The 27123-nt window shown below is 52.7% G+C and overlaps 10 protein-coding genes across 12 annotated transcripts; 7 read left to right on the forward strand and 3 right to left on the reverse strand.

Moving 5' to 3' along the window:
* Positions 1–170: 170 nt before the first annotated feature.
* LDX57_012946 (uncharacterized protein) lies at positions 171–1225 on the forward strand. Of its 2 annotated transcripts, XM_046094694.1 has the most exons (4): positions 171–384; positions 437–455; positions 509–586; positions 659–1225. In XM_046094694.1, exons 1-4 carry the CDS (start codon positions 343–345, stop codon positions 1180–1182), a joined length of 663 nt encoding a protein of 220 aa, XP_045950673.1. In that variant the 5' UTR covers positions 171–342; the 3' UTR covers positions 1183–1225. The 2 variants fall into 2 exon arrangements, with proteins under 2 accessions (XP_045950673.1, XP_045950674.1); XM_046094695.1 differs by having other exon boundaries at positions 437–586.
* LDX57_012947 (uncharacterized protein) lies at positions 1226–2951 on the reverse strand. Of its 2 annotated transcripts, XM_046094696.1 has the most exons (5): positions 2484–2951; positions 2414–2433; positions 2260–2364; positions 1824–2209; positions 1226–1760 (listed from the first exon to the last, which is right to left on the reverse strand). In XM_046094696.1, the coding sequence occupies exons 1-5, from the start codon at positions 2689–2691 to the stop codon at positions 1355–1357; spliced, it is 1125 nt and encodes a 374-aa protein (XP_045950675.1). In that variant the 5' UTR covers positions 2692–2951; the 3' UTR covers positions 1226–1354. The 2 variants fall into 2 exon arrangements, with proteins under 2 accessions (XP_045950675.1, XP_045950676.1); XM_046094697.1 differs by having other exon boundaries at positions 2414–2951.
* Positions 2952–3107: 156 nt separating this feature from the next.
* LDX57_012948 (uncharacterized protein) lies at positions 3108–3739 on the forward strand (the record flags this gene model as incomplete). The annotated part of the gene is made up of 2 exons (XM_046094698.1): positions 3108–3223; positions 3274–3739. 2 exons carry the CDS (start codon positions 3108–3110, stop codon positions 3737–3739), a joined length of 582 nt encoding a protein of 193 aa, XP_045950677.1.
* An 85-nt stretch (positions 3740–3824) lies between these two features.
* On the forward strand, positions 3825–4933 carry LDX57_012949 (uncharacterized protein; the record flags this gene model as incomplete). Its single annotated transcript, XM_046094699.1, has 3 exons — positions 3825–4153; positions 4205–4572; positions 4629–4933. 3 exons carry the CDS (start codon positions 3825–3827, stop codon positions 4931–4933), a joined length of 1002 nt encoding a protein of 333 aa, XP_045950678.1.
* Positions 4934–5604: 671 nt separating this feature from the next.
* Positions 5605–6800, forward strand: LDX57_012950 (SDR family NAD(P)-dependent oxidoreductase; the record flags this gene model as incomplete). Its single annotated transcript, XM_046094700.1, has 4 exons — positions 5605–5655; positions 5741–5986; positions 6100–6385; positions 6535–6800. 4 exons carry the CDS (start codon positions 5605–5607, stop codon positions 6798–6800), a joined length of 849 nt encoding a protein of 282 aa, XP_045950679.1.
* A 610-nt stretch (positions 6801–7410) lies between these two features.
* Positions 7411–9405, reverse strand: LDX57_012951 (NupC/NupG family nucleoside CNT transporter; the record flags this gene model as incomplete). Its single annotated transcript, XM_046094701.1, has 3 exons — positions 7411–7695; positions 7755–9003; positions 9080–9405. The coding sequence occupies 3 exons, from the start codon at positions 9403–9405 to the stop codon at positions 7411–7413; spliced, it is 1860 nt and encodes a 619-aa protein (XP_045950680.1).
* Positions 9406–11468: 2063 nt separating this feature from the next.
* Positions 11469–14101, forward strand: LDX57_012952 (putative CECR1 family adenosine deaminase). The gene has a single exon (XM_046094702.1). The coding sequence runs from the start codon at positions 11942–11944 to the stop codon at positions 13472–13474; it is 1533 nt and encodes a 510-aa protein (XP_045950681.1). The 5' UTR covers positions 11469–11941; the 3' UTR covers positions 13475–14101.
* A 390-nt stretch (positions 14102–14491) lies between these two features.
* On the forward strand, positions 14492–21135 carry atg2 (putative autophagy regulatory protein Atg2; the record flags this gene model as incomplete). Its single annotated transcript, XM_046094703.1, has 4 exons — positions 14492–14653; positions 14755–20058; positions 20123–21052; positions 21118–21135. The coding sequence occupies 4 exons, from the start codon at positions 14492–14494 to the stop codon at positions 21133–21135; spliced, it is 6414 nt and encodes a 2137-aa protein (XP_045950682.1).
* Positions 21136–22774: 1639 nt separating this feature from the next.
* On the forward strand, positions 22775–24324 carry LDX57_012954 (oxidoreductase, short-chain dehydrogenase/reductase family; the record flags this gene model as incomplete). The annotated part of the gene is made up of 3 exons (XM_046094704.1): positions 22775–23234; positions 23296–23366; positions 23422–24324. The coding sequence occupies 3 exons, from the start codon at positions 22775–22777 to the stop codon at positions 24322–24324; spliced, it is 1434 nt and encodes a 477-aa protein (XP_045950683.1).
* Positions 24325–25308: 984 nt separating this feature from the next.
* Positions 25309–26340, reverse strand: LDX57_012955 (uncharacterized protein; the record flags this gene model as incomplete). The annotated part of the gene is made up of 1 exon (XM_046094705.1): positions 25309–26340. One exon carries the CDS (start codon positions 26338–26340, stop codon positions 25309–25311), a length of 1032 nt encoding a protein of 343 aa, XP_045950684.1.
* Between the last annotated feature and the right edge of the window lie 783 nt (positions 26341–27123).

Below are 27123 nucleotides of genomic sequence, written 5' to 3' on the forward strand. Positions count from 1 at the left end.
CTAAGCCTGGGGCATTGGCTATTCCCGAGCGCCTCTAGATTGAATGCGATTCGGCCCCCAGTCAGCACATATTTGATCCTAGGCGCCGCAAAGTGGTTCGACCAGGTGCCAAGCGCTTACGGCCGGACGCTTGCTAATTCAAAAGTAGGAGCCTACCTCCGCGGTATAATGCTCGTTCTCGGGGTGTGATTTAGTAGATGCGCCAAGGGCACCTAACTTCTGCAGTCATCCTGCACATTCAGCCCGCGCGGGGCTGGTAAAAGCTGGCAATCGTGTATAAGGCTTGGTTTAGTATCTCTTTCTTCCAACGGTAACAGGACCAAATCAACTGGACAGACCAACATGCGGTTTCTCTGCTTACATGGGATGGGTGAGAATGGAAGGGTATGTTTCCGCTCAAGGCCCTTTCACCTTTTGCGCGACTAACAACGTCCAGGTCTTCGAGGCTCAAACCGGTGAGTGATAGGTCGATCCATATGTTCTGAATTGCGAGGCTGAGATCGCATAGCGGCCATACGCCATCGGCTTGGCCCTGATCACACCTACGAGTGGTTGGATGGATCGGTGCCAACCGATATGGCCCCTGGTAGGCTGACCTCCTTTTCTCACAGCCCTCACGGTCGATCTCGGACACACGGCAACTAACGTTGTTTTCCAGGCCTCGAGACGGTCGCTATGCCAAGCGACGAGTTTCTAATGTATGTTGACGATAGCCAGGAGAGCCGTGTGCGACTCCTCGCGCATCTGCAGGAGTTTGTGGCAGCCGAGGGGCCCTTTGATGGGTTATTTGCTTTTTCCCATGGGGCCAGCTGCGGTGCAACGCTACTCTTGCATGAATTGCAGAAGAATCCCCAGGCAGCCCCATTCCGCTGCGCTATCTTCTTCTGTGGCGGGCCACCGGAGGATCCCAAAATGTTGCTAGAAGGGGATCGACGGGTCGTGGACGCCGCAACCGATGGCGAGGTCTTGGATCTCCCCACGGCGCATATCTGGGGGCGGAATGATCATCGATATGCCTTCGGGCCCCAACTCAGCTCGTTGTGTAGCAGCGCTAATCGTGAGGTCTTCGTGCATGACGGTGGTCATGAGATCCCTGGGCCGCGCGATCCTGAGGATGTGAGGCAAGCGGTGCAGGTCATCAAACGGACGTTGGCTAGAGCTACAGCAGATGAGTCTGTGTGAATAAAATGAACGGACTGGTCAAAAATAACTATTGAATACATGATCGCGTTACGCCAAATCCTATGCCCCAACCAACCCGCACCATAATATACCCAACGCTCTAGCAAGATTTCCCAGAGAGGATTATAATCGCGTGTAGTGCATCTCAAACACTCAATCCCAAAGACCAGATTCATACCGCCTGGCCTGCAACATCCGGCTGTTTCACGCTGCCCCTACTGGACGTAGAGACTAGGGGAAGAGAATCAGACCAGCCGTCCTTCCCTCGCTGTATAGAAGTGTATGGCGCATTATTTCGCTCCGTGCGATCCGATGAGTAGTTATGGGAGCGAGAGCGCGAGAGCGAGCGACTGCCCCCGGAGAACATGCCCTGCAGTGAAGAGCCGATGCGCGACAGACGGTGACTCGGGTCAAGGCTCTTGATAAATTTAGGCAAGACAGGCAAGCACGCCACGACGATTCCCATGGAGAGCTCGGGGATTGTCCAGATACCCGATAGGTAAGCGTAGTAAGAGATGTTCTTGGTCTTCATGAGAACGACGGTGTAGGCGAGACGGACCACGGAGGCGGTGCAGGCCCTAAGGACGATTGATTAGTATTGTCTGTCCTAGAGACGGGATATATAGCGGAGATTGTCATACATCACTCCGACCAAAAACACAGCGGAGACAGCAATCCGGCGACTCAGAGGCATTTGCAAATTCCAGATACGGACCTGCGGTAAGACCAATATGATAATGTCCGAAACAGCGTTGACGGAGCTGGCGACGACGTTCAACACGTGGTATCTCATGCAGGTACCCTCAACCCATGGCTTGTGATACTTCTTCACTGGGTTACAGGAGAAGACCTCAAGGAAGAAACTGATGAAATAGAAGACAAAGTTCACGATGATCAAGATCAGACAGATCCAGTAGAACGTGCCCGTCCTGCGAATGGGCACAAAGATCTCGATGAACTGCAGCAAGATGGCCAGTTTGATAAAGAATATGCAGCAGCCGTATAGAACGCCGCCGGCGTGAAAATACTATGTTTTTTTTAGCATCCACGGCTCATCGAGGAAGGAGACCTGCGTACCTCGATCACCGTGGAGAAGTCCTTAAGTCGCAGATTCCACTGGTCGACTCCAGGGGCCAGATCAGCGAAAAGCCAGTAAGGAGCGAAGTCCCCCATGAGAATGGCCTGTACAATAATTTAACTCAAGTCATGACAATGATTTATTCATTCATACCCACGCCATTAGAATCGAGTCTGGTGGTGTTAGCAGTGTCTGTACAAATTGGCCTCCGGGGGTAGCTCACAGTCGGACAAATCGAATTTGCGGATCAACACAAGCTTGGTATAGACACGAATAAACAGCATCAACGAACAGAATATCCAAAAGCTCAGAATAATGCCTTTCGCGGCCGCTTCGTCATTAGGCGGATCCACCAGGTTCGGCGTCACTCCTGGTGGAGGAGTCGCCGCGGGCATTTCTAGCAGCTTTTCGAGTGGTATATTGGAGGCCATCTTGAAGCATGCAAAACTAGTAGTTCCCGACTCGAACCCCTAGATATGTGGGGAAAGAGTGAAAGGGATATAGGTGAGATCTTCCATAAGACCGTGCACGTTCAGCTGGGATTCTCACCCCCCTCATAAGCAAACTCTCCTCCGGAATGGGGGCCGGAAATGGCCTCCTCTTCTGGTCAGCCTGCATGAGATCCATGCCACTCTCTCGTGCATGTTGGCTGCTTCCTCAAGAAGGAAGAATTGGCGGCGATGCTTAATCCTTGACGGTGGCTGCGGCGGCCAAGAAGTGCTGCGGCAGACATGCCCATCGCTTTTTCCGTTCTTCCCGGGACTAGCCCTATATATTAGGTACCTTATCGGCTCGGGTTCTTTCTCGAGCAAACGTCTTTGCGATAGGCCTTGGTTTCTGGTGCAAGATGGAGAAATCGATTGCTCCTCGTGAGGACACCGTCGATGACCGAGAGCCATCACCCGATGCCGCCGAAGACAATGGCTACTTGTCGGGACTGCGATTGCATCTGGTCACCGCTGCGTTTGTTTGCCTCCTTTTCGGATTCTACGTGCATTCACTGACGGGCATAGGCTGGCCATGTGCCTGTTCCTGACAAATCTAGAAATCCCCATCGTCACCACAGCGCTTATGAGCATAACAGAGGAAATCGGAGGTCTGGATAAACTCTACTGGATCATCGCAGGCTACATGCTGGGATACGTCGGTGTGCTCGTTATTACAGCCAAGATTAGCGATCTGTTCGGTCGCAAATCGAGTCTCCTTGTTGCTGTGGGCTTCTTCATCGTTTTCTCCGGTGCCTGCGGCGGCGCGCAAACCATCAACCAGCTGATTATCTTTCGCGCTTTTCAAGGCATTGGAGGCGCCGGAAATTATTCGCTTTGTACAACGATTGTGCTCGAGCTTGTTCCGCCCGCGAAGTATGCGCTGTATACCAGTTCGCTTTCCGTTGTCTATGCCATCTCTTTGCTTCTGGGCCCGATTCTCGGGGGCGCCATCTCGGAAACCAACTGGCGATGGATCTTCTGGTTAAAGTAGGTCCCTTCGAGATCTGATTCTCTCCTTTTAATCTGACTAGTTCAGTCTACCACCCGCTGCCTTGGCCGGACTGGTGATCATCTTTATGATCCCTAACCGGTTCCCCAACCACCATAAACCTCGGACGAACAACGTTTCTCTGAAGGATTCTCTCCTAAACGGTCTTCGGCGGCTCGATTTCATCGGCTCAAGCCTGCTCTTGATCGCCACCGTGTGTCTGGCCGCACCGCTAGAGGAGGCCAACCGGGGATTCGCCTGGCGATCTGCCTTTACGATCGTGATGCTGGTCATTTCCGGCTTTGCTTGGATTATCTTCCTACTATGGGAGCGGCGCATTACACTTTCAAAAGGCCTCGTCGAGCCTATTTTTCCCTGGCGATTCGCGCAGAATCGCGTGTGGATGGGAATGTTGCTGTATGTTTACCCTAAAGTCACACTTTGCAACCGGCTGCTAATAGAGACCAGGAATGCCATCTGCCTCGGAGGGACATGGTTCGTCACGATCTTCCAGCTTCCCCAGCGCTTTCAGATCGTAAATGGCCTTTCCCCCTTACAAGCAGGAATCCGCTTCATCCCCTTCACGATTGCGGCCCCTATCGGATCTATCATGGCCCCTATGCTGTCCAAGATCTTCAAGATTCCCGTTCTATATTTTGTCATCGCAGCTTCTTTCATCCAGGTGATCGCCTACGCACTTCTATCGACTTTGTCCGATTCTGTGACTATCGCCGCCAAGCAGTATGGCTTTCAGATTCTTGCGGGTTATGGCTGTGGTATCAACATCGCCCTATTAGTTCTCATGACCCCTTTTACCATCGAACCGCAAGACAAAGGTAAACCCAAATTTTGATTTCGCCAAGTCCATAATAATGCCGCTAACTTGTCTCAGCCGTCGCCATGGGCGCCGTGGCTCAATTCCGCGTTATGGGCGGCACGATCTGCCTCGCCATCGTGACAGCCGCTTCGCAGGCCTTACTACGGTCACGACTTGGACATCGGCTTCCCACCAGTCAAGTGGATGCAATTCTGCAATCTACGGAGATGCTCACGTCGCTCTCGCCCGACACCCAGGATCTCGTCCGCCAAGTGTACTCGGCAGGCTATAACCTGCAGATGAAAATTCTGGCCGGATTCGCAGGGGGGCAGGTCATCGCGTCGGGGCTGATGTGGCAGAAACAGCAGGTGATGGTCTGAGACTGGACGCGTTGGTTTCACAGGCCTGAGCGAGGCTTTCTTAGCGCTGCAATTCCATGGACTGACTGGGTTACATCCGTTGTGAAAAGCCTCAGCCTCGTTCCTTGGCCGTGACTGGGATGGTTGTGATCGGCTACCCAGCCGCTGGAATGTTTGAGGGGGAAAATTAGATTCATGATTCATGGGCACCCAATTAGTCTTTGGTTCTCGCACTAATGCTGGTCTCTTTTCTCCCCATTCGGATTAGTTAGAACTGGCCTTTCTTTGTCTGTCCTCCTCGCCCGCGTCGCTTGGCGTCAGGCTCTACTTATACAGGGATCTCCGGATACTCTTCGGATTACTCCCCTCAGAATATTATTGAAGCGCGGATAAGGCTATCGGCCTGCTGACGTGGCAGATAAAACGTCCCCCCGGCTGTTTGCTAGAAGTTGAATCATGTAGCCAAGCAGCGCAATGACTGGCCAAGTTCCGTTACCTGCAAGGGACCCTGGGCAAACCCGAATTTCAGCCTTTCAAGGGGTGTTGGTGAGATGAGAGGGCACCGTCTGACCACCACCAACTTACCTCAGTGTCAGACTCCGAGTCAAATGCAGGGAATAAGTAGAACAAAGTCTGCTTCTTAGGGCTGTTGAACTTGACTACTCTTGTCACCATTTTCTAAATAGTATAGTATGGCTGCTCCCACCTCCCTACTGCCGGGTGGCATTGCTCTTGTCACGGGTGTATGTCGAATAACTCACACCCTGCCTACCCCCTTGCTTTATTCCCTAGTGGTTTCCCCCCGCCTTCTGACATGTCCATGTCCAGGCTGCGTCAGGCATCGGCCGCGACACAGCTTTAGCTCTAGCGCAAGCCGGCGTCGAAGGCCTCGTCCTGGCCGATTTGGAACCCGCCGATGCCGTCGTCGAAGAGAGCCGCAAGTTCGCGACCCACGCCAATCTCCGCGCCATCTCTGTACAAACCGATGTGGCGGACGAATCAAGCGTCGAGACCTTGGTGGAGTCGACAGTAAAGGAATTTGGTCGCATTGATTACTGCGTTCACTCTGCTGGCGTAAGTTCTTTTGTCCCTCTGATCTTTTTTCTTCTTCCAGGCAAACCTTCAACCAACCAGGCTCTCTCTATAAATGCTTAAACCTGACGACTAAAACCGCACATATCACCCAGATGGGAAACATCTCCGGCGCAACGACCGAACATGTAAAACCAGATATCTTCGAGCAAACACTATCGATAAACGCACGAGGCACGATGCTCATCCTACGCGCCGTCTCCGCAGCCATGGCGAAGCAAGAGCCACGCGAGCACCAAAACCGTCGCTCAGAAGGCTCAAGGAGTCTAGGCCGCGGATCGATCGTGGTAGTCGGCTCGATCAACTCAATCATGGCAGCGCCGGGCATGTTATCATACTGCGCATCGAAGTGGGCGGTGCTTGGAATGGCCAAAACAGCTGGTGAGTCTTCTTCTTCTTCTTCTTCTTCTTCTTCTTCTATCTACCTACCCTACCCTACCCCCTAGAGGCCTGGCCTCTTTACCTCTTTTATCACCAATTTTTTTTTCCAGCCATAAGCGAATGGGGGGGGTGTTTCTGATCCAAAACAGCAATGGATAATATCCCTCATCACATCCGCGTGAATACGGTTTGTCCGGCATGGACTCAGACGCCAATGATGGAACGCAGCTTGAAGCGCGTACCGCAACTAGGCGCGATGGTTCAAGCTCTGAGTCCGTTGAAGAGAGGCGCGTTGCCCGAAGAGGTGTCGGACTCGATTGTGTTCTTGTGTAGTCCCGGGGCAAGCTATATCAATGGGACGGTTATAACGGTGGATGCGGGCGCTACGGTGACGACTCCCAAGGCAGGGCTGTGAGTGATTTGTGTCTTGTGTCCTGGCCATTTGGAACTTTCCCCTGCTATCAATAGCTGCCGGTACTATGGGCCGGTTGAGGGCTTTAAAAAAAAACTAAGCGACATTCTCTCCTTGCTGCTGTATTGAATGAACATGAAATCTTCTCTGTGTGGCTGGCTTACGCGGTGAGGTACATACTTCCTATCATCTACTAACACGTCCTATCTATGTTATATGGCCGGATTTTGGTGTATCCCTGAGCAGACTTGCCTTCCAACCTGCGCTATTTTCGACGGATTCAAGCCCTGACCGGCACTAGTCACCTACGGAGTATACACTGAGAAAAACAAATATCATGGAGTTAGGGCACTCAGTCTTCCACTCATCCCGTGCTTGGTGATCGCCTGAGGCTGCTTATACTTAGTAAGGGAAAGCTGTCGACCTAGTGAGAAAATCAAGTATGTACGCATATTCGATAATTACTATATAGTCTTTCCTTTTCGGTTGTTTCTTTCCCTTCCCAGTTGCTATTTGCTTTTCGCTTTTCAACGAGCAAAAATCATATCATATCGAATCGAACGAAATCAAATCAAATCAAATCTACCAAAACCCCCATTTTCAGGGAGGTTATTTATGTGTTCGGCGTCGTGAAAGCCGCCTCGTTCGTGATCAGGAGACCGGCGATCGTAGCGCTGGTAAAGGTACTGATCGCGCCCGTGACCATGGCGCTAAATGCGACGCGAGAGACGTCGCCGGATCGGCTGGGCGCGAGCTGGGCGAGCACGCCGATCTGATTACCGAGGGAGCCGATGTTGGCGAATCCGCAGAGCGCGTAGGTGGCGATCAGCCTGGATCGCGGAGAGAGGTCCTGGTACTCGGCTTCGTTTTGAAGGGCGTTGTACGCGATGAACTCGTTCTGGAGAGGGGTTAGAGGGGACGGGTCATTTCTGTCTTTGAAAGGTGCTGTGGTCTTACCATGACGAGTTTCATGCCGAGGAGCTTGCCGACCTTCAGGAGATCTCCGTCGCGGGAGACACCGAGCAGGAAGGCAATCGGGTAACAGATGTATCCGAGGATAAGTTCGAGGGTCAAGTCGGGGTCGTTAATGTTCAAGTACCGACCCCACCAGGTCAGGAGGCCGTTGATCAGGCCCACGAAGGAGATGATACACAGCAGGACAGATGCGATCATGGTGGCGATCTTGAGACCGAGCCAGGCTCCGTTGGAGAAGGCGTGAAGCGCGTTGGCGGCCTTGTGATCCTCGTCTTCCGGGACGACCACACGGCCCGCCGTGAGGGTCTCTTCCTCCTCGGGCCAACGCAGCTTGGAGACGGCGAGCGAAGCCGGGATACTCATGACACAGGACGAAACCAGCGCCTGGGAGTTGACACCCATGCTAATGTAGGACACCAACACCGATCCTGCGATGGTGGCGTATCCAGAGCACATGACCTGGTGGATTTCGGCCATGGTCAAATACGGAATGAACGGTTTAATCAGCATGGCGGATTCTCCTTGTCCGATGAAGGGGGACGCAGCGGCGACGACGGCCTCGGCACCCGACACCCGCATGCACCAGAAGAAGAAAACGGCAAATTTGCCGACGGCCCACTGGAGCAGGCCGATGTAGTAAAGAAGCTGGACGAGCGAGACGAAGAATATGATGGCCGGGACAACGCTCACCAGGAACCAAGTATGACTCTTCGCGAATCCGTCCTCGACCAGAAAGTCAACACCCTGTCCTGCAAACTCCAAGAGCTCACGAGCCAGCGTGGAGATGAAGTTGAAGATGTCATATCCGGCCTTGGTCCGCAGCACGAAGAGCGCGATGATGAACTGCACCAACATGCCCATGATGACGGTGTGCCAAACGATCTTCTTGCGGTTCCTCGAGGTCGCCCAGAGCACGAACAGAAACACCACGAGACCGAAGAGACTGACGGCCCGGTTTTCTCTGCTGTTGTCCGCGGTCTCCTCCGACGCAAACGCGCCGATGATAATGACCGAAATAGTCAGAAGAGCGCCACCGGGAAGGCGAAGCTTTTCCGGAATGAGATCGACGAATCGCGATGCGGTTTGATTCCATACCCAGTACACTGGCCTCGTGACGATGGAAATGGGCACATAGAGGAAGATGATGCGCAGAGTGATGGCAAGATACAGCAAGAAAGGGATCAACCAATTCTTGTCATGCCGATGGAGGACGAGACCTGCAATCCACCATCTAGAGATTCGAGAAAAGATGAGCCTATCACGGAACCCAAGATAAACCAAACCCCACGGGCAAACGAGCGGCTTACCCGGTGAACAAGAGCCAGATGACAGCATAGACCACATGCTTGATATACTTGGAGTAGAGCCGGTAGAAAGCCCGTTTCGGGTAGCTTTCACCCGCTTCCTCGTCCTTGTCACCCTTCTTCTGTCCCGTGCTATCTAGCGAGCTGGATTCGGGGATCACGGTCTTCTCGGTCTGCGCGTCCTTCGTGTAGATGATATCATCGCCCGCCGCATCGTTAGGGCCGGGATGTCGTTGGGTTGCGGGGATTCCGGCAGGATCTGCAGCGGGCGTCGTTTCTATGCTTGTGACCTGCCGGTCAGGCGCGTCGAGAGGTTTCTGGTCCGCCATATTTCAAAGGACCTGATCCCAATGGATCCCTTCTTCAGTCCGATGCCCCCTGTGATGTGATATAAAAGGTAAGATGGAAAGACAAATATATACCAAGAAAGAAAACCGGGTGAAGCAAGAGCTCCAGTCAAAGCCAGCCGGGGGTGAAAAAAATTCGACGAACACGGTCAATGGCAATTGACGACAGGAAGCCACAGCTTTAAAAGCTTGAACGAGACAGGAAAGAGGTGAGATAGATAGATAAGTAGTCAGACGGAAGATGCATGGAAGGAAGAAGGAAGAAGAAAAAAATTAAAATAAAATAAAATAAAATAAAATCACTGCCTAGGCCATAGCCCTGACCACCTGAGATAAGGTCATGATTATCAGTTGACAATTGTGTGCGGGGATGCCAGTGTTTTTTTCTTTTCGCCCGTTCCCAATCCAGTGGCCACTCCGGCGGTCTGCTTCTTTTTTTTTTATGCTTTTCTTTTATTACTACGTCCGTGGACACGTTGACGCTGATTTGGATTTATTCCGTCTATATGACACCCTCCAGGAGGTCATCGTGAGCCGTGTGGTGCAGGACGGTCCAGAAATTCTAGTGGCTGGGATCTGTACGGAGTATGCACTCCGCAGGGCAGGAGGCAAAAAGAAGAGAAAGAAAAAAAAGAAAAGAAAAAAAGAAGAAGGTGGGTCTCGAAGGCAAACTCTGCCTTCCCCATCGGAGAATAGCGATAAGACTGTTGCAGCACTAACACGCCCGGCAAGCCCTCGGATTGGCGACTGGTCTCCGCTCAAGGAACTCGGTCGTGTGCCGTTCGCTGGCACTCCCTCGCAATTCATTTGTTGAATTGTTCCAAAGAGGAAAAGAAAACAGCTGGAGGTTACATTGAGCTAACCAGCCTGGCTTGGAGCAATTGAACTCACATCCGGTCTTCCTGGTCGCCAACATCCCGTGTCCTGGGGGAGGCAAATCCTTATCGGAGATGCCATGTGCTGCTGATAGAACAATAGTCTAATTCTGCTAGTCTCGCTGGAAACTGCCCACCCTTTATCCACTCTGCTAACCCCAACGGCATCCGAGGTTTCTCAATGCAGAACCCGCACCGACGAAACACCCACTCGGAGGCGAATGTTGGAACACCACACAAGAGGAAAAAATATGGTAATATTTGGTCCGTTAGAACAGAAAACACATGAGCCCCAACCAGCCAACGCCGACCGCCAAGTCGACTCCTCGAGTGGGAAGATAGTGCCGACCCTAGCCGGACCATGGTGGTAGTATCGGACTAGTAGTGTGCCCTACAAAAGCACGACTAGTCGTCTACAACCAGTGGTCTCTCGCGATTCAGCCGCCAAGCCGTAAGCAGGACACCTCGAATGATGCCAGGATCGAAGGGCTGCTTCATGATAAACCGTCGCTGTGACTGGCTGCGTGCCACGGAGAACTCCGATCCTGATATCCCTGGCAGGACCTTCTTCCCCGGGCATGCCCTGAGGCCTATCGCACAGACAACTGCGGGCAAGATATCTAACTCAAGCCACATCGGGCGTGGGTTGCATGATACTACGTGATAAGCCTTTGTCCTCTTTCAGAGGGAGGGATGGAGTATCCTCGGACATATTACTCGAGAGGGGGCGGTTTTCCCGCTAGCGAGGACGTAGTTGGCTTGGTATTCATTTAATAAACAGCTGTCGGTTGGGAATTTGCTATCAATCCTCAAGACTTGTCGTCGCTAAACTCCGGAGGTCCACACTATATTAGTTCGAAAAGGCTTCGCGATAGACCATTCGGCCAACGAGGGATTGTGTTGGCCGATAAGTCAACGGGAATATCCTATCGAGTAGGTATGTATGTACCTAGACAGGGACCAGAGATATATCTCGGAGTCTCGTAGGGCTCAAGGCGAGTTCATCCAGGCGTTGTGGTCTTGATGACAGTCCGTATTGGAAGGGGGCAAGAAACAACACTGTACTCCAGAGGTAGTCTAGGCTCGAAAAGATGTCTACTCACATGCACCTGCCAATCCGGGGTCGTTCAATAATAATTAGTTTACCTTCCGAACCCGTTCACTTCCAGACGGGATAAGGTTAAGATTGCGCCGGATGGGGCTATCGCCCATCAGAGGTTCTCCCCCCCTGCCGTTCCTTGCCGCTCAGGGCGGGGTCAAGCTCTAGCCCACGCTTTCCCCCCATCATCTCCTAACCTTGCCTACTACTAGCTCGGTTTAATGCCTTGAACGGGTTACTATGGTCAATATGGAAAACCCCGACGTCGAATGGGAACTCGAAGAGGGAATCCCCCAGGTCAACGATCCCTTCATCCAGCAGTACCTCAAGGGTCGGAGCTCTCTCATCGAAGAAGAGCAGAAGCAGCGTCATGGTGGGAACCTCCCCCTGCTCGGATTTGCCCTTCGGATTGGGTTCAAGCACCCGCACCACGTCCTCTCCCTGAACTAACTCCTTCGGTCCAGACTTTACCCTTCGAAAGTCCTTATCGCCCATAGCTAAGACAGCATGCAAGATCCTGTCCAAGATCCGCGACCGGGAATTGATGCCCACAGGGTCCGCACTGTCGGACCCTCATACTAGCCATGCGTCGTCGGAAGAAGCTCTACATCGCGGCGGTAGGTTGCACAACGCCATGGATCGGATGGAGACAACCGAGCTCTGGAAGATTCTGCAAAGATTGCCGAAGGGCTCCTTCCTACATGCGCATTTGAATCTCATGTTTGATGCCGAATTTCTCGTCAACCAGGCTCTCGCGACGGAGGGCATCCACATAGTCGCGCCCGAGACGCTCTCAACCCAATCACGCCGCGACGAAATTCCTTTCACTCTCCGTCATATCCCCAACTCGGCGGGCGGGTCAGGAAATGGAGCAGCCCTATGGACTTCGTCGGGGAATTCGCATCCCCCTGCGCCCGTCGGCCTACAATCGGCGGCCTCTTCATTCCCGGACGGTGAAGGAGGATTCCGTGACTGGTTGATGAGTCGCTGCGTGCCGCTACGCGAGCGCTCCGTTTACTCCCATGACGAGTCTGGACCTGCTGCAGTCTGGGATGCCTATCGTCGCTCGACGTCCGTTATTTCCTCGCTCCTTGCCTACGAGCCTGTTTTGCGCGCGGGCCTACGACGCCTGTTTGCCAAATTGGCCGCCGACAAGGTTCGGTATGCGGAACTACGGACTGAATTTTCCCATCATTTTTACAGGACAGGGCACAGCGAACCCGAAGAGGGGTTTTCCGAATGGTGTAGAGTGTTTCAGGAAGAGCTTACGAGATTCAAATCTACGGAGGAAGGGCAATCATTCCATGGTGCTCGCGTGATATGGACAGCTACGGACGTCTCATCCAACAAAGACTTGGCAGAGAGCATGATGAATTGCATCATAGCCAAGCAGGATTTCCCGGACGTGATCTGCGGGTTTGATTTGGGAGGACAAGAAGGCCCGAAGGGACAGCTTGTGGATTTCGTCCCAATGATGTTTTGGTTCCGAAAGTTGTGTCTTGAGGAAGGAGTAGACATACCCTTCTTTTTCCACGCATCAGAATGCGATACACATGGGGAGAATCCCAGCCACAACCTTTTTGACGCCATCCTGCTGGGAAGCCGGAGAATAGGGGACGGGGTATCACTCTATGAACATCCTATGCTCATCGAGTTGATCAAGGAGAAGAAGCTCTTGGTTGAGCGCTGCCCTATCTCCAACGGACGCCATCATCTGGCAGATCCGATCGGGTCCAATTCCCTTCGCTTTCTCTTGTCCCGTGGAATTCCCGTTTCGCTCGGCAGCGACCCCCAGGCCGTCCTCGGACACGGCTGGAATGGATTGACACCGGAGATTTGGCGGGCGCTCCAGGGCCCTGAACGTCTGGGGATCACAGACATTGCCATCCTGATCGAGAATTCCGTCCGGTGGAGCAGCTATGAAGATCAGCCGACAGCAGGGTGGCTGACGGGAATTCGCGAGGGGGTTCTGGGCGAAGGGGTAAAAGCATCCCGGTTGCAGGAGTGGTATGCGGACTTCGAGAAGTTCTGCGAGTGGGTGGCGCTTGAATATGCGGAAGTTGATATTGATGATTGAATATTAAGTACTGAGTACTGATGATAGTATATTTCCACGAGGATAGCCATAATAATAAACCAGGTGTATAATGCAGAATGCAATGAAGCCAGTGTTGTGCTGCTGGAGGTCGATCCAGGGTGGGAATTTTCTTATGCCTATTCGCGATGCAGTGCATAATTACTCATCCACTTGCATAGTGCCCCTTCAGCCAGTTAGTCCCATGATTTTGGGTCTGGAATCTGAGCATCACAAGGACCCGGAGAGAGGAAGCCTGCTTGAGCATGTCTCCTCCTGAACGCAGCGAGGCACAGCACGTCATGCACTCTTACTAAGCGACGGGGACGAAGGTATCACGAGACCGCCAAGTCCCTTGTTCTTCACCGGAACAAAGCAGCATCTTTGGGTGAAAAGCACTGAATATAGGAAGTCGCCAAATCTCAAGCCGACTCGAGCATTTATACTCCATGTCAAATGGACTGAGTGATGACTGCGTCAATCCAGACGATCAATCTGCGCTGACACCATACGTGTTTAGCCATAGCCCCAACCGTGGTTGACGTTGCCGACCTAGAACGTGTGGACTAGGAACATCATAGACCGAGGAGGAATTTCTTGGTTAACACCTCTACCGTGTACACCTCTCTGGTTGTTTCTGCATAGGAGAAATTCAGCAAACGATAGCCTCGACGTAAGTGTGAGTTGGCATGGTGTGATTTGGGTTCCGTTCCCCCAGTCTCCGCCTGACTATTTGCGGTTGATCCTCGCTATCTACGGAGTAGTGACCTACGGATGCTAGGCTCCTAACTAGTCCTACTAGTCTACCACCAACTTAGCGCTTCGATTCCCGAACGTCATCCTACCCGTTATCCGGCACATCAACCATCCCTCCGCGCCTGGGGGACAACGACCGCTCTAATTCCAGGGCCTGCAGTACAGCACATCCCCATCTCAACAAGTTGTTTTCCTTATTATGATCCCTCCCCGATGACGCTTGCAATCTTCAAATGAGCCCCGGTCGGCTCTTCATGCCCAAACATGGCTTACTTCCTACCCTCATTCTTCCAGAAGCGGTTGCTCCGATATGCCTTGTCTCGTCTGGAGTTCGTCGACACCGAAGCCCTAGATCTCGACAGCCTCGGCATTCGCTGGGGTCAACGGAGCACCGTCGAGCTACGGGATATAGGCTTGAGGCTTGAGGTACGTAAGAAAGTGATGATTTTCGCTCGGGGTGGGCTCGCGGCCGGCTGGCTTGGCGGTTGAACCTGGCTAACATTATCGACTTCTCTCGCTCGTTACAGAAACTAGCCTCATTCCTCCATCTGCCCCCCTCGAGTGAACTTCTTAGCGCCCGCGTTCGGTACCTTCAAATCACAGTTCCTGCCGACTTCTACAGCAGTGGGATCATCTGCCAAGCCAGCGGGATCGACGTGCATCTTAGACTTCCGTCGAAGGAGACCTGTCACGGCGAGTCGACGGAGCAGGGAAAGTCGCCTTCAGTCGGCGATCACGACCTCTCGCTCGACCCGATTCTTCCAAACCCGACCGACCTTGCACAGTCATTCCTCGAGGCCGAACCGAAAGAAGAGAAGGAGGAACTACAAGCCGCCATCTCATCTCGGTCTCAAGTATTACAGCGTCCCTCGTCCTCCTTTAGCAGCGACGATGAAGACGAGCTTGGTCTGGGTAGTGAGGGTGTTTCGCTACCTAGTTTTGTTGCGGCTTTCATAAAGGGCGTCGTCGAGCGTCTCCAGGTTCAGATTGATGACATCTCGGTGCGAGTGGAGCTGGAAACGAAACAGGAGGGTCCTCTGAAGAGACAACCAGAGGAGAAGCCAGACTCGATCACCGGGCTCTTGAGTATTCGTCAAATTAAAGTGAATGCGGTGTCCGCGTCTTCTGGATCCGATGAAGCTTTGTCTTGCACGGGGAAACGATTGGTCTCCCTCTCTGACCTCAACCTCGCCTTAATCTCCGAACCCATAGTTTTCTCGAATTATGCTCGCTTTACCGAACCTCCCCTGTCACCGTCTACCCCCGTACAACCAAAGTCAAGCCGGTCGCCTAGTCGAGCTCCTTCGCCGTCCCCTGCGGTGCCATCGTCTTCAAATTCCACCCTTGACCTCTCGCGTTCGACCATCCTTGACCGACCACCACAGGAGTTTGCAGTTTCTCGGAACGATGACCGTGGTGATGCTCCTGAATTGGAAGGTTCTGTTTACACGTACGATGGCCGATTTTCAGATGCCGATACGGAAGAGAATCGAAGTTATGGTTACCTAGAGGATTCCCAAAACCTTTCCGACGATGATAGACTGCTCGACAATCCCGCCTATCTGGACTCAGTCATCAACTCTCAATTTCAGGATGATGATCTCGAGAGCTCAGGTAATCTGCACCTGCCCCCCAACAATAGCAATGATTCTAGTCGTGGAGAAACACCTCGTCGCCAGAGTCCTGAGCTTAGCCCTAGTGGGTCTGCATCCCTACATAGCTCTGGTAGACAAGCGCTGGTACCCTTCAGGCAGCGACCGGAACATCATGGTGATATATCCCCCAGCGGCAGTGATCATTATCATCTAGAAGGTGTGGGCGCCCCTCAGAAAGCGCTGCCCGAAATTGCTTTCGGGGACGCTCCGCAAAATGACGAGGAAGAAGCGCGCCGCATCTCTGGCCCTCCTTCAGAAGCAGGTAGTACTGATTCGGCCTCCGGCTCTTTTCACGATGCCGATCTTTCTGAGTCGAAACTGTTCTCGAACGAAGAGGCACAAAGTATGTACATGAGCGCTATCAGCCAAGGTTCGACCGCCAGAAGCTTCGTGCCGAATATTCCTGGGGCTTGGGATTCTCCTGAATCCACAATCATGAAGGAAACCAGCGCTCGACAGCCATTCCACACTCCAGGGGATTATGAGCAAGCCAGTTACGATAACGATGATCAGGATGAAGCAGCGGCTGCGACCCCCAAGCTTACTGCTCATGTCGTACCATCAATGCCACAAGAGCACTCACTTGACGACAGCTCAAGGGCGCCTTCTGAGACGACCGAGCAGGATTCCATGAGATCCTCTCAAGGGCTGGAGAAACCTACAGAGATGGCAAAGAAATTCTTTAGCGTTGACAAGATACTGATATGGATTCCATCAACCACCGAGGATGACGAATTGTCAGACCTGGAGGGCGGGACAGGTGAGAATTTGAAGGAGTCGACTGCTCGCGCGCGAGGTCATGGAACCGAGAATGATCTTCTTGCTTCCAGGGCTCATACTTCGTTACGGTTCCGCGGCGACTCTATCGGTTCGTCTCTTCACTCCGAAATCGCCGAGTCAAGATACCCGCAACGAGCAGAAAAAGATGAACGAGAGTTTGGTTCTAGCGGTGAACGGGACGAAGTCGCAGTTGAGATATTCTCAGCAGAGCTACAATTCGATATCGCTATTGGATGGTTGGTCGTGAAATTTGGCCAACGGGTCCTCCACGCATTCGGCCAGGACGACAGCGCAGCTCCTGCAAAGAAGCAGACAAAGGATGAAGCACAGGGCCGACAAGCTCTCAGACTTGCACTGCAGAAGCTGTCCATTAAATTCGTCGGACATGTACCAGGACACGCATACCCTTGTGAAGGGTCACAATTGCATTCTCCCACATTCTTCAGCCTACTCCGCGAAGATATCGTGCTTCAAACCACCGCAGCTGGGCTGAAAGCGCATTACTCCACAGAAAGAGACAAGACAAAACTGCGCTTGGATGTCACCAAGTTCACACTCGGATTTGCATCTGAGGATCTGCTCTCGTTCAGTGAAGATCTGAAAATGCGCGAATCCACACGCGATGTCTACTCACCTATGCATGGTGATCTAAGCATTGCTTTGAGCAAATCGTCCGATTCAGCGCATATCAATATCACAACCCTCCCCCTCCTGCTCAATGTCAATGTCCAGCGCTTGGAAGAGGTTATAGACTGGGTCGGTGGGCTGAGCACCATTCTGGATCTTGGAAGCTCAATCTCATCGATGTCGGCTACAAAGGTTTCGAAGAAAGACACGCCAAAGCGAGCCCGCGGTGTGCGGTTTGAAGCCTCATCCCCACCGCCCACAGAGGTGTCTCCGAACGACTCGGTGCCGTGGAAGGTTAATGCCCGTGTGGGCGGTGTCGCCGTTGATGTTGCTGGAGAGACACATTACCTGAAGCTAAGATCTACGGCCGTGAAAATTGTCAGTAGATCTGAGGGTATTGCCGTGCAAATTGACAAAGCCAAGTTAAGTGGACCGCTGCCACTTGAGGACACGAAGGATGCGCCTGCCAAAGTCAACCTCAACAATATTCGGGTCGAGTACCTATTTGCGCCCAAGGAGACTGATCTAGATCGTCTCCTTTCGTTGATCACACCTTCCAAGGACAAATACGACGAGGATGATGACATTATGCTGGACACTCTTTTCCGACAGAGGAGACAAGGTTCCGTGCTCCGCACTACAGTCGGCGGCATAAAGGCAGTGATAACGCGCACGAATGACCTGGAGGCCTTCGTTCAACTTGGAGAAGAGCTAGGTAGACTATCTACTGTTGCCAAATACCTTCCCGAGGACGACCGACCTGGACTATTGACCCTCACTCTGATTCGAGACCTCGAGGTTCAAGTAAATGTGGGTGGCAAAGTTGGGGAAATGACCGCGCGCTTGGAAAATGCCGAAGCGGCCTATATCAGCATCCCTTCGCTTATAGCTGCCAAGGTTGGATCAATGACAGTCCTCAGAAATGGCCACGAGGAGCTTCTAGGAGAAGGGTTGCCTCCGAATATGGGCCAAAGCTCAGTGTCTCAGACCGAGCACCCAGTTTTGATGGCGCGGTTCATTGCCGATGAGATGGAACCTACGTTCAAGATCAAACTCCATAATCTGCGTGTGGAATACACGCTATCGTCGATCGTCGCGTTCCTCGGACTTAGCGAAGAAATGACCACAGGCGATGTCGCTGCCAACATGGCGAACTCGCTGGCCAATCTCGCAGAGTTGCAGCCTCCCCATCACTATGATAAAGAAAAATTGAATGAGGAGACCCCTAAAGCTCCCTCAAAACCGACCAAGCTGGCGGTTGCTTTACGGGACTGCGTTGTCGGTCTAAATCCCAGGGGAACTGCCGCCAAAGGTCTGGTGGTGCTCACGAACGCTAATTTCTCAGGCACTATTCATGATGATACCTCCTCGGAAGCCACGTTAGATCTACGCAAGGCGTCGATTATGATCATAGACGACACGAAGAATGTGGGACTTGCTGATACTCATAGTCGGAGGGCATCTGGCCTGCAGAGTGATCAAGTTCAAACCCTCATCGATCTAGGCTATGTGTCCGTGTGCTCTATATCCTCCGCGACGGCAACTTTGAAAATCGTGCAACTCAGCGACGACGGCACTAAGTCGCTTGACGTGGAGCTCAGGGACGACCTGCTTATTCTGGAAACGTGCGCAGACTCAACGCAAACTCTCATCAGCATCGTCAACGGTTTACAGCCTCCAACTCCTCCTAGCGTAGCTGTCAAATACCGGACCGAGGTTCTCCCGATTCAGGACATGCTAGCATCGTTCTCTGGAGATGCGTTTACGATGGACCCAATTGCAGAGGCTGAAGAGACTTCCGAACCAGATGATCGTCCTCGTCCGACCGAAGAAAGTCACAGTGGAGCGGACCCAATAGAGGATGAGCTTGAGTATGTGAGCGACTTTTATCCTGTGAATCCAGCCCCGGAGCCTGGCTCTTCGCACGGAGGCATGGGGTCGTCGAATGAATTACTCGACAGTTTCCACTCGCAGTACTACGTATCGTCGAGTGTCTCAGACCTGGAGTTTCGGGAGGACCACTTTGCCCAGCAGTCTGCGGTGGGAGGCACAGCCCACAGGTGGGACTCGGCTGAAAATACCTACGGGCTATCGGACGATAGTAAACTCCAGAGAAGCCCTCTGAGAATCAGGGTCCGTGACGCGCACGTGATATGGAATCTTTTCGACGGTTATGACTGGCAGCGGACGAGGGACACTATCTCGAAGGCTGTGAAGGACGTGGAGAAGAAGGCAACAGAGCGGCGGACCCGGACAGGGTCCCGTGCATCCCCTGGTTTTGAAGAGGAAGAAGAGTCCGTCATTGGTGACTGCCTGTTCAACTCTATCTACATTGGTATCCCGGCCAACAAGGATCCTCGAGAGCTCCGCGGCGATATCAACCGCAACATCGATGATCTTATTAGCGAGACTGGAAGCTACGCAACCACTACTACGGTCACCGGAGCCACAGCGCGGCAAGGGCAGCCGACATCGCGAAGAAAGCTGCGGCTTTCGCGGAGCAAGTATCACAAGATGACCTTTGAACTCAAGGGCATCTGCGCAGATCTTGTCGTTTTCCCGCCCGACTCAGGAGAGACGCAAAGTTCATTGGATGTTCGAATCAAGGACTTGGAGATATTTGATCATGTACCGACATCGACCTGGAAGAAATTTGCCACTTACATGCACGAGGTGGGCGAGAAGGAGAGCGGGACCAGTATGATACACCTGGAAATCTTGACCGTGCGGCCGGTCCCCGAGCTAGCCGCGGCTGAGATTGTTCTCAAGGTAAGCAAGTACGAAAGCCCCGTATATGTACAATTTCTGACGTTTAAATTTTACTCTCATTTAGGCCACTATCCTTCCGCTTCGGCTACACGTTGACCAAGATGCGTTGGACTTTTTGTGCCGGTTCTTCGAATTCCGTGACGACTCTGCCCCAGCCCCTAGCGCCCCTGAAGACATACCCTTTTTGCAGCGGGCCGAGATCAATGCGGTCCCTGTCAGGCTCGATTTCAAACCGAAGCGAGTTGATTATGCAGGTCTTCGGTCAGGTCGCACAACCGAGTTCATGAACTTTTTTGTTCTGGACGGGGCTGACATGGTCATGCGACATGTTATCATCTACGGAGTGTCCGGATTTGATAAGCTCGGACAGACGCTCAACGATATCTGGATGCCCGATATCAAGCGGAACCAGCTGCCAGGCGTGATCGCGGGGCTGGCCCCCATCCGGTCTCTAGCCAATGTCGGCGGAGGCATGAAAGACCTGGTCTTCGTGCCGATGCGCGAGTACCGAAAGGACGGTCGAATTGTGCGCAGCATTCAGAAGGGCGCCGTATCCTTTGCGAAGACCACCTCCAACGAATTGGTGAAGCTGGGGGCCAAGCTCGCCATCGGCACGCAAACCGTCCTGCAAGGCGCCGAGGATCTTCTGACCACCCCCAGAACTCCGCTGGCGGCCTCCGAGGAGGACATGATGGACGAAGAAGAGGCGAAGAAGATCTCGCTGTATGCCGACCAACCGGTGGGCGTGGTCCAGGGCCTCCGGGGCGCCTTCAAGGGGCTGGAGCGCGATCTGATTCTGACTCGCGACGCCATCGTGGCCGTTCCTGGGGAAGTGGTCGAGAGTGGCAGTGCAAAGGCCGCCGCAAAGGCCGTCTGGAAACGAGCACCTACCGTTATACTTCGACCTGCGATTGGGGTGTCCAAGGCCGTGGGACAGACCCTGCTGGGGGCGGGAAATACCTTGGATCCTAGCAATCGGCGAAAGATGGAAGACGTGAGTTGTCCCTGTACCCTATCCTGGTTCCATTGCATTGCTAACGTGTCGATTCGCCTCGCCAGAAATACAAACGCCATTGAGTTATTCATTCTTAGCGGTGCAGGCGTACAACCATTATTATACCATTTGGGGTTGCATTCTTTCCTTTTATTATCCACTTGATTTTCTCTTTTGGCATCTTTCATTGTTCCTTCTTCTTACATTCATGGGTTACAGGACGTAGCCCGGTACATACTAATTCTCCGGAACGACAAGGCAGGCAGGCAGGCAGGTAGCGACCTGGTATATATACATACGCAGGACTGCCCTGGCACTTATCTGGCCCATGATGACGATATGAACGACGTCAAGTTATCTTTTTTTTTTGTTTCTTTGCTATTTACCTTCTGTTTTTATCCTGTGAGCATTTTGTTGTTTTGGACGTGGAGAGAGAAGACAGGAGGGATGGGGATTGGGATAAGTTGATGTTATTTGCTGCTGACGAAAAGGAGCGAGTTTTGGAAGAGATTCTTGGGCGGTGAACTTGCAGATAGACAGAATGACAATTCCAATGACAATGACAATGTTACAATCCAAAGCGGGGGAAAAGTAAAAGAAAGGAGGCATGATGATGTGGGATGGCTCTGAGGATACGGATTCTTCAGCCTCGTCTTACTCAGTCCAGAGAGAGAACACCTCAGGCAGGAACTGGACGTGGACACAGGGAAGTCAGCTGACCAGGCCCATCTGTCCTCCCGATACGTCGCCCTTTCTTCTCTACTTGTCTCCGAACAACAACAGACTGAGTTACACCAGAACACCATGGCACCAGAAAGAAGGGTAGGTCTGAGAACCTGACTGGACTGGGTGGACGGACGATGAAACAAAGGTAAGGGATCTGACTAGTCAGCTCGGACCAATCCCCAAGGCTGAGCATGGGAGGTATAGTATACACAGGCGATGGATATTGCCACTGCGGATCATCACCCGAGAGTGTCGATGAAACAAGCCAACAATGACTGAGAAATTCAAATTTAGAAAACGGTCAGACAGAATATCTGATTGGTCAGACTGTTCCCCTGTTAGAAAGCCAATCAGCCGACGCACAGCCGACTCAGGGACGATCGACTGCCTTCGGTGCCCAACAACTCTCTCGGTCGTCCATCTGATACTCGTCTCTCGTCCTGCTCAAACGTCCGAGACTATGAACTGCCTCCTCTGAGGATCCACCCGGCGACGGCCCTCAGGATGAACGGTGGCCGTGCAACTGATTGGTTGCCAGAGATGCACGTCACCGGCCATCCAGCGTAATGTGACATATCCATCTGGTCGGTCCTTTTTTTCTTTTTCTTTTTCGTTCGGCTTGGTCTTTGACTTTTATTTTTATTTGTGTCCTTCTTGCTTTTCTGGTCGCGACGGGTTTTGGCTGGTTTTATCATCTTCCGGTATAGAATCGTCGCTCTCCCATTATTCTCATTTTATTTTCATCCGACTGACTGCGTGTCTTAGAGATAAGATATGCCTTTGTAGATTGGTGGTCAAAGATACCGCGCTATTTAGAGGTCACGGAGTCTCCATCACCATCGGGTTCCCGCTTTGTTTGCAATCCGGCGTCGGGGTCGCCTTTGATCTCGATATAGTCCTTCTTTCATCCATTCTCCATTGTTTCGCTCGTTGATTGTCCGAGTGATCCATGCATTGTCCGTCGATCTCACACAACGCTACATCACCGCCCTCATTATGGACCTCAAAGACTACGTCAGCCATGAGCCCTTCCATCTTCAACCCGTGGATGCCATCTCCGCCTGTTCCCCATCTCCCATCTCTCTCCCCCTGCTCTCGCAAACGCAAACCCAGTCGCAGTCGCAATTCCCCTCTTCAGACCACCCCGATCCCGCTCTGCAGCCCTCATCCCTCAACCACGTCATGAATAACCTCTACTCGGAACCTGGCGCCTTGTCGCTGCACAACTATCGCAGGTACATGGCACACGGAGGCTCGTCGACCTCCGTCGACGGACATGACTTCAAGAGGCTGCGTCGGAAAAACGCAGCCTTGAATCTAAACCAACCGTCTGATCCTCCGCATTCCGTCTCGCCCTTCTCGGCGTCTTCGGCGTCGAGCCCGCCGCCGCTGTCGCCTTCGTCGTCGCCCAGTGCGGTTAGTGACTTGGGCGCGGAGAGCTTGCGCGGGTTTCTCTGTAAGATTTCTCTAGGTCTTTATCACATTGAGAGTATGCTAATTGGAGACTTCTTACCTAGTATCGTCTACTCCGATGGACTTGGTTCCTTACGAGCGTCCCGGACACAGGTTGAATTCGTATAAAATCTTGGTACTGATCCATATATCCGACAGCATGAAGAAAAAGGCTAATAGGATTTTGATAGGATACCTTTCGCGACAGACTTGAAAGCTACCCCGAGCCAAACCCGACGCCCTCGATCCGCGGCCACAGCAAGACCTACTCCGACTCTGCGCTGCTTAACGTCGCGCGAGACGACTCGACCGTCATCAGCCACAACGGGACCTCGTTCGAGATTTTGAACCCCCATGAATCGCTACGCTTTGCGCGCATCGTCTCCTACATTGAAGATGTGGACACGTACTCCTCCCCGGGATCGTCCGGCCACGGTCACCAGCGGGACTCGTACATATCCGACGACGCCATTCCTATATTCGATACGTCATTTCTAGCCGCCGACGACGACCATATCTACCCCTACCCCGTGGGAGAAGACACCTACAGGGAGGACGACATCACAGCCACCACCAATGCGCATGTCCACCGCGCCCATCACGATCTTGTCGGCGACTCGCCGCACCACACCATGCCGTCTATATCCGAGCGCTTGGAAGAAAACGACGTCGAGTCGATCTCGTCGCCGGACGGACTCCACCGTACCCCTTACTCCCCATCCCCCTCTCACACCCACTCCCGCTCGTACTCGTACTCTCATTGCCGCTCTCACCTCCACCGCGGCTCCCGCCTCTGGACCCCTCGATCCTTCGACTCCTCGGAGCTGGGCGAACCCGGCTCCCCGGTCTATGAACACGAGCCCGATACCTTCCGCCACTCTTTCTGGTCGAAACACCACCACCACCATATTCCCCAATCCACCACGCCCACTCCCCTCCTCCGCGACCACATCCACACCCACGTCCAACCGCGTTCGTCTACCCCGAGAAAAGGGAGTCAGGACGCGGGGAAAACAGGCCCGTTGAAACGATTATGTGGCCTTGCGATGGCGTTGCGCAGGAAGCGGTTTTGGGGTAAAGATGGGGAGAAGTAGAGAGATAGATATTGATTTCGTACCTCTATCTCTTTGTCTTCCACTCCCTCCGTCTAGATACTCACGATCTTCATCCACCACCCGTGCTCTTATCACCTTCTTTCTTATACATTCTATTTTATTTCATTTGTTGTATTTCTCTCTCACTTCCCTTTACATGATTGACTCGTGATTCGTGATTGGAGATTGATTGATTGATTGATTAGTTCCTTACTTGCTTGCTTTCCTGCAATAGTTAGCGTCAGCGATAGCGATAGCGATTGATTCATTGATTCCTTGATTGGTGATAGATAGATAATCAAAGCCAGGTCCGTTGATCCGGGATGAGTTTCAATTAGCCTTTTGATTTACTCCCCTGTATTCAGCTCTGCTTCTTGTGTTTCCTCCTTGACCGTGTATGTATGTTTCCTGAGGTTAGAAAGAACTGCATGGTCGAGTTAAGCGATTCACTTCCCTTCCTTCGCCTATTCTTCTTTCTAGATTCTTTCCTTTCTTACGCTGTGGACATTCTGTTTCTTTTGTTCCATTTGTTAGCTTTACATGAGTATAAGTTATCGAGGTATTTATTGTTTTTGGTGAGTGGTTTTGTCTGGGACAGTGGGGTATGTTTTAGATGCAATGTCATGTGCCATTGAGGGGTTTGAAGGAATATATATTCAATCGGGTTTTTAAGAAGATAGGTAGGAAGCGAATACCTAGTATTCTATGATGGAGTGTATGTATGTGAATAGATGGGATGAGATGAAACCGAGAAAAAGAAATAAACATTGTACACAATTTGGGTATCTACCTTTGAAATGAAGAACAACAAAACCATGAGAAGAAACCGAATAGGAAAGGCCAGGGGGGGGGGGAAAAGCAAGCCGATACAAGAAGAGAATATGTACAAAGTTAAATAGAAAAAAAATCAGATCAAATCGAACAAAAGAGTTTAACATAGAGATGAGAAAGCCAGCTAAATGGCATGACAGAATGAAATAAAGTTCAGTCCGAAGTACAGCAACTCTTCTCAACCATCGAAGCCAACGCTGCACTGACCAGACTCTTTCGTCTCAAGCCCTGCTCGCTTTTCTTGTGCATGTCTCGACCCGAAGCGGAGTGATAGTTCTTCTCGATGCGATGCGACTGCACCACGCCGGAGCTGCTCTTCCGCCTGCCTCGAGACTCGATCGACGTGGGCTCCGCGAGGGTGGAAGAGGATGAGGAAGAGGTTTGCGGTCGGAAGCGGCTGCGCTGGAGAGTCAGCGCCCTCCGGCGCGGAGATTGCTGCGGTGGGAGCGAGCTGGGGTGGCAGGAGTCTGCGCTGGGCGGGTACTTCAGGTTCATGTTCAAGGCTTCGTCTTCGGAGAGGAGAACGTGGCGGATGGCCTCGAGGTCGGAGGGGTTGCACTGCAGACGGGAGATGTGCTGTCGCTGAGCGCGAACGTTCCAGCTGTCGGGGAAAGGGGGTAGGTCGGGTACGGCGTCCTGACCCTGACTGATAGCGACATCATCTAACGGGGCGGAGGTGGGACTGAGGAAAGGGGATTGAGGTTGAGGGGACAACGACGGAGATGTGAGGGACGAAGAATCGAAGAAACCCTCGTCGTCGTGGTCGGTGTCCGGGGGGGTCAAGACGTAGCCCGGGAACTTGGCGCCGCCGGAGACGAAGTCGGACGGGGATTGAGGGCCAGGCAGGGAGGTGGGACTCTCGAGTTGCATATCATCGCAGGACGGGTTCTGGATGGTATGCTCGTGGAGTTTCCGAGTCAGGGTTGCGATGGACAGGCGTTTGTGGTGGTTGTAGTCGAAGGGAACGGAGGTGGGGGCCTGTTGCGCGCGGAAGTGGGAGGATCGGGAGCGGGCGAGACTCCGGGGAAACCGCTGGGAGGCGGAGGACCGAGGAGATGGACATCGCGAGGAAAGCGGAGAGATGAGGGCGCTATCACAATCGACCATAAGTCGGTCATCCCCTTCCAGGGCCGGGCGCGACTGCCGGGTGGACGAGGGGGAAGAGAAGGAGAAGTCTTCGAACATGGTGGGGCGATTTCGGATTTCACACCAAGAGCGATCGAGCGATCTGTCTTCCTTTGTGATCCGCTAGAGGATAAGCACAGAGGGCTTGTGAATTGATTGCTGGGAGGAAATGAAAGGTAGGAAAGAGGAGATTGTAGGACGATTTGTTTGTGGAAAGAACGCGTTCCTGGCAGTATATAAAGGGGGGACGAGTATTATTTTTTTTAACCGGGTGGCCAATTTTGGTGTAAAACTTTTTTTTTTCTCCCAGGCTTGTGTCTGGCGCGTAGAGAGGAACCACTTAAGGCTGGGGGGCAAATCGAAGAACGGAAACGGGACGTGGGGAATTGGCTTCAACGGTCGGGACCGTTCAATCCGGGCACAGTGGGTTCATGGCAGTCAGGGGAAGAAGAAAGAAAAGGAGAAAGGGAAGGAAAGCCGCCATGTAGCCAGAAAAAAGGAAGTAATATATGATCCATCGACTGGCGCAGGGCTCATTTCCCCCTGAGTTGTGGAAGGCGATGAAGAAGCCAGAAGCAACTCCGTGCGCGCCGACGCTGAGCGACGATGAGACGCCGTCGAGGTCACCTGACCACTCAGGGGACGGTCAATCGCTGACTCAGATGTTACGTACGCGCGGAAGGATTTCCACGTGGAGGATTTCGCTCCTTCGCTGCTCCACTGCGCTCCGTCCCTTCAACCCTTCTTCCCAGGCCCAGACTGCCTTCGACCCGGCCACCTGGGACTATCGGATTATCCAGTATCCATCGATCGTCTCCGTACTCCGGTCTTGGTTCCCGTCTG

The sequence above is a fragment of the Aspergillus melleus genome (assembly GCF_016097325.1).
Source record: "Aspergillus melleus strain CBS 546.65 chromosome Unknown contig9, whole genome shotgun sequence".
Classification (NCBI taxonomy): Eukaryota; Fungi; Ascomycota; class Eurotiomycetes; order Eurotiales; family Aspergillaceae; genus Aspergillus; species Aspergillus melleus.

What these genes read in the sequence shown, in the direction of transcription:
- LDX57_012946 (XM_046094694.1), top strand. Translation starts at nt 343, where the DNA reads ATGCGGTTTCTCTGCTTACATGGGATGGGTGAGAATGGAAGG. An exon ending in GCCAACCGATATGGCCCCTG is followed by an intron (nt 587 to 658) that starts GTAGGCTGACCT and finishes GTTGTTTTCCAG; the next exon opens with GCCTCGAGACGGTCGCTATG.
- LDX57_012947 (XM_046094696.1), bottom strand. Translation starts at nt 2,691, where the DNA reads ATGGCCTCCAATATACCACTCGAAAAGCTGCTAGAAATGCCCGCGGCG. An exon ending in CAAATTCGATTTGTCCGACT is followed by an intron (nt 2,434 to 2,483) that starts GTGAGCTACCCC and finishes TAACACCACCAG; the next exon opens with ACTCGATTCTAATGGCGTGG. An exon ending in ACTTCTCCACGGTGATCGAG is followed by an intron (nt 2,210 to 2,259) that starts GTACGCAGGTCT and finishes AAAAAAACATAG; the next exon opens with TATTTTCACGCCGGCGGCGT.
- LDX57_012952 (XM_046094702.1), top strand. Translation starts at nt 11,942, where the DNA reads ATGCCCACAGGGTCCGCACTGTCGGACCCTCATACTAGCCATGCGTCG.